The sequence below is a fragment of the Asparagus officinalis genome, chromosome 9, assembly GCF_001876935.1.
Source record: "Asparagus officinalis chromosome 9, Aspof.V1, whole genome shotgun sequence".
NCBI lineage: Eukaryota > Viridiplantae > Streptophyta > Magnoliopsida > Asparagales > Asparagaceae > Asparagus > Asparagus officinalis.
This window is the reverse complement of record NC_033802.1, coordinates 26,317,869-26,322,995: the sequence shown is the minus strand read 5'-3', so window position 1 is coordinate 26,322,995 and position 5,127 is coordinate 26,317,869. Positions and strand designations below refer to the sequence as shown.

At 36.7% G+C, this 5,127-nt stretch overlaps 1 protein-coding gene across 1 annotated transcript; it reads right to left on the bottom strand.

Annotated features, from left to right (window-relative positions):
* LOC109823313 lies at positions 1,415-4,170 on the bottom strand. The gene is made up of 5 exons (XM_020389597.1): positions 3,752-4,170; positions 3,398-3,644; positions 2,239-3,298; positions 1,602-2,187; positions 1,415-1,511 (listed from the first exon to the last, which is right to left on the bottom strand). The coding sequence occupies exons 1-5, from the start codon at positions 4,168-4,170 to the stop codon at positions 1,415-1,417; spliced, it is 2,409 nt and encodes an 802-aa protein (XP_020245186.1).

The following is a 5,127-nucleotide window of genomic DNA, read 5'->3' as shown; positions in this document are numbered from 1 at the left end:
TTAATCCTTCAACGGCAAATGGGATAAAACATCAAATTTTCACAATTGTAAGGAAAATTACAGCATGACTACAATTAAACTTTTGGTTGAATAATACAAAAGTAATTGCATTAAATAAAGATTTACTTCATCAGACCATCAAGTTGCATAAAGTAATTGCGTCATCAACTGTTTTGTTCTTCCTCCTATTTTGATACAAAGTGCATTTTTTGTATTAGCCAATCATACGATGTGAACGATTTGATACTAATCTTTGGCACTGGAGTTCTATAGGCGCTACAATTTAAGTTTCATCCGAACATCAGCAATGCAAGAAAGTTAGAATGGAGGAACAGTATTACCATTTTTACAATTTAAGTTTCATCCGAACATCAGCAATGCAAGAAAGTTAGAATGGAGGAACAGTATTACCATTTTTGTTCAAAAAAATGCCACAGTGGCTCTTTGTTAGATATGCAAAAGTCTGGCCTAATATGTGACGATGTTAACATGCCTAACTTTGATAGTATAAGATACTAATACTCGCACAACTTGTCTATATATTAGCAAAAATTCTGCGTTCTTTAAACTAATAATTCATACTCAAATCATAAAGAAAATGACAAAGTCTACTCAACCCATATACTCAAAACATAAAGTTCAAAGCTCATTTCTTTCAAAACATACAGAAAGTCTCATGTCTTTACTCCATCCAATCCCAATCTGTTTCATCAAAGTCACTGTCTTCATCACCTTCCATTATATTATCATCATGAATATATATATTTGGAGGAATGTCAACAGTGGACCTTGGCACATCATCTCTACACCAACCCACATCATCTATGTCATCATTACTAGTTGGGATTAAATCACTGACAATGTCAATACTTTCAACCCAATAGTCACCTCCATGTGTAGCATCAATATCACGGTCAATATCATAAACATGACTAGGAAGCTTCTTTAAAACATAATGCCAATTCTTGTTTGCCTCTTCAACAGGATCCTTCACATAGAAAACTTGATGAACTTGACATGCCATGACAAAAGGATCATTTATATGGCCTTTGTTATTAAAATTGATGCGGATAAGCCCATATTCATCTTCTTCTGAATAAAACCAGTCATATTTGAATAGCACAACACTAAATTTGCCCCAATAGTCTATTTCAATGATATCTTGTATGACGCCATAAAAAGTAACATTTCCAGTTTTAGGATTATGGTCCTTAGAACTTGCATAACTGTCTACTTGACTGGTTACAGACACACCACTATTCTGAGTTTTGCATGTTTCATCACGCGCCTTGATGTGGAAAGTACAACCATTCACATAATAGCCTCTGTATTTTTTTGCTACAAAATTAGGACCCATTGATAACCATTTTAGATAATCAGGCGCTGATTCCAACTCAGATACACTAATTTTAAACTAGTCAGTGAAGTCCTTGCTGTGCTTTTGAGCTCCCGTCCATTTATTTGTTCTGCCTCTTTTTCTTGACTGATTCTCAATCAAAAGTTTATGTTCACTGCATAACAATACAAAATACATAGGTCTATAAAGTGAAATATGGACAACAACATTAAATAAGAAGTAATATTTAAGTAATGAATCATACCGTATATAATTATCAACTTCATTGTTATCACAATTGTACAAGGCATATCGATGTGCATTAACCCAGTCAACATTATCTAATGTAAATGCTTTGCCCTTTCTTTTCCTCTTTCCTCCCAATGGATGACCTATCTTAGGAAAAATTGGCGATGTCTCTTCTGCAACATCAACTCTCTCATACATACTTGTGTATCTATTAAATCTTGTCTTGACACCATCATGCATATATAATGAGCAAAAAGTTAGGGACTCTTCAGCTAAATATCCTTCTGCTATGGAACCTTCAGGAGCACTTCTATTACGCACATATGACTTTAATCTACAAAGATATCTCTCTGTTGGGTACATCCAGAAGTAGTTGACTGGCCCACAATCCAAAATTTGTTGAACTAAATGAACAGGAAGATGAACCATGATGTCAAAGAAACTTGGTGGAAATATTTTCTCAAGTTGACAAAGTATCTCTACGATCTCAGACTGCAAGGATTTAAGTTCAACTGGCTTGAGAACTTTGCTGCATAAACCCTTGAAGAAAGCACCTAATCTGATGAGAGGAATAGCAACACTCCTAGACAAACTTCTTCTTACTGCAATTTGAAGTAAATATTACATAAGAAAATGCGCATCATGAGTCTTACACCCAGATATTTTCTTCTCCCTCATATTTACACATCTTGAGATATTTGATGCACAACCATGAGGCACTTTTGCATCTGCCAACACTTTGCAAAACATTTCTTTTTCCTGTGATGTCATAGAAAAGCAAGCTTTCGCAAATGTAACACGACGACCATCAGCCGACTGCACAGGATGAAGATCTCGTCTTATGCCCATTTTTTGTAAGTCAAAGCGAGCTTTAACATGATCCTTCGTCTTTCCTGGAATGTCTAACAATGTGCCAACAATATTGTCACAAACATTCTTCTCAATATGCATTAAATCTAGCATGTGACGACATCTATTATGCTCCCAATAAGGTAAATCAAAAAATACTGACCTTTTCTTCCACGGACAATTTCTATTTGCTTTTTTCTTTTGCTTTTTTCCAAATTCATTGACAAAATCAGATAATTCATCTATAATTTTAGTCCCAGATAGTGATATCGGTTCTCTTCCAAGCTCAATGTCACCATTAAATGATCTTTTATTAAATCGCCATGGGTGGTCATCTTTTAAAAATCTACGATGACCTATATAACACATCTTCTTGCTATATTTTAAATACTCAGAGCATGTATTATAATTGCAATAAGGACAAGCCAACCTGCCTTTAGTAATCCATCCGGACAACATTGCGTATTCTGGGAAGTCACTAACTATCCAAAGCAAAGCTACACGCAATTTAAATGATTGTTTGATAGAAGCATCATATGTAAGCAATCCAACTTCCCACAACTCTTTCAATTCATCAATCAGTGGCTGCAAGTATATGTCAATGTTGTTGCCAGGGGATTGAGGACCAGGAATAAGTAGAGATAGCATGAAATATTCTACCTTCAAGCACATCCATGGCGGTAAATTATAGTTGATTAAGATAACTGTCCATGTACTATGCGCAATACTCATTGTTCGAAAGGGGTTAAATCCATCACTAGCAAGCCCTAATCTCACATTACGAGGGTCTAATGCGAACTCTGGATGCTTTTCATCAAAGTCTTTCCAAGCTTTACCATCAGCCGGATGCCTTAGAATCTCATCCTAGATGCGCTCCTAAGAATGCCAACTCATAGATTTAGCAGTTTGAGAACACATAAATAGTCTTTGAACTCTAGGTTTTAAAGGAAAGTACCTCAAAACCTTAACTGGAACATTATGCACCTTTTTAGTTGGTTGATTGGAGTCATTTGCTGCATCATCCTTCTTTGGCTTCCACCGAGAAGCACCACAACTACTACACTTATTCAGTTTCCCATTTACATTTCCATAGAATAGCATACAATCGTTAGAGCACGCATGTATTTTTTCATAATCGAGACCCAAGTCCTTGACAATCCTTTTGGCTTCATAAAAAGACTTTGGCAACTTTATGTCTGGAATTGCTTCCCTCCACAAGGTCAGAGAATCATCAAATGCCTCATTGCTTAGTCCATGTATGCACTTATGCAAGTTTTGCATCCTGGGAATAACTCTTGTTGGCCTTCTTCCACTAACTTATAAAATTTCTTAGCATCCTCGGTCAATTCCTCTGTGCCTTCCTTTATGCCTTCTTCATCGTTATCTGAAAACTCTTCTATTGTGCCTCTAAAAATATCATGTAGTAATCCGCCTACATCATCATGAGTACGTGCATCATCATCATCACTCTCGCTATGGACGTTCAATCTTGATGGCAAATCCTCACCATGGAAAACCCATTTGTAATAATTATCTATAAATCCCTTGACAATCAAGTGATTGCAGACAATATTTCGCTGATGCCAACAACGATTAAAATAACCACGACAAGGACAACATATTTCATTCCCTTTAGCTGCTTTTGCAAATGCTTTATCAAGAAAGTCATTCACTTTTTCAATGTACTCGGCACTTACGCGAGAAGTATTATACATCCAACCTCTATCTCTATCCATAATTTGTATCTGCTAGAGAAAAGTAAATATATTGAGACATCAATAATATATATCCTAGCAACAATCATTACAATGCAATTGCTAGTTGAATGCATCTATAGTTGATTGGTTCAGTTTTAAAATTTTACAATTTGAGTTCTTGAGTGTTTGTTTTTAGGAATCAGGTCCTTTTTGAATTGGGTTAATTAGGGGGCCACCCCTGCAGCGCTATTATTGAACATAGACTCCCTGAGTGAATTTTTTTTCTCACTCACCGTCAGAGGGTATATTTGTAAAACAAAAACAAAATTTCTCTTTCTCTGAGAATTAAAGAGTTAAAAAAGTTTTCAGTCAGGGTCTATGCAGCTAGAATTACAGAGCTCCTAAGGGGATACTATAGGGGGTCTATGGAAACTAATCTATTTGTAATTATTGTGGATTAGTTACAACCTTAAATTCTATTGCTGCCTAAAAAAAGTTTCAACTGCAAATACCCCCAAATTTGTAAACAAGTCATCAATTGCAACCGAAGGATATTTTACGACTGTGGTTGCAACCACATTTATAAGTCGTCATGAGGCAAACAACTGCTACTGACACAACCAAAACAACAAAGCCCTAATTTGTAAAATCAAATAAAATTTTCATTAAATAGAGAAAAAAAATTGAAACCCTAGGTTTGATGACTAAAAATGAGAGAGATATACCCCAAATCACAAGATGATAGTCGCGGCTGACGGGGGAGGCGCGACGAACTGACAAAGATCAGGTAGCAGGCGGCGAACAGAGGCGTCGACGAGAGGAAAAACGCGAACAGAGGCGTCGACGAGAGGAAAAACGAGAGCGGAGAGGAGTGGCGGACGGCGGTTCTGAGAGGAGAGGAGTGGCGGACGGCGGACGCGGTTCCGAGAGGAGTCGACGAGAGCGGAGAAAACCCTAGAACTATCGGGTGAAGAAAGTTTTTAGACTTATCAGGTG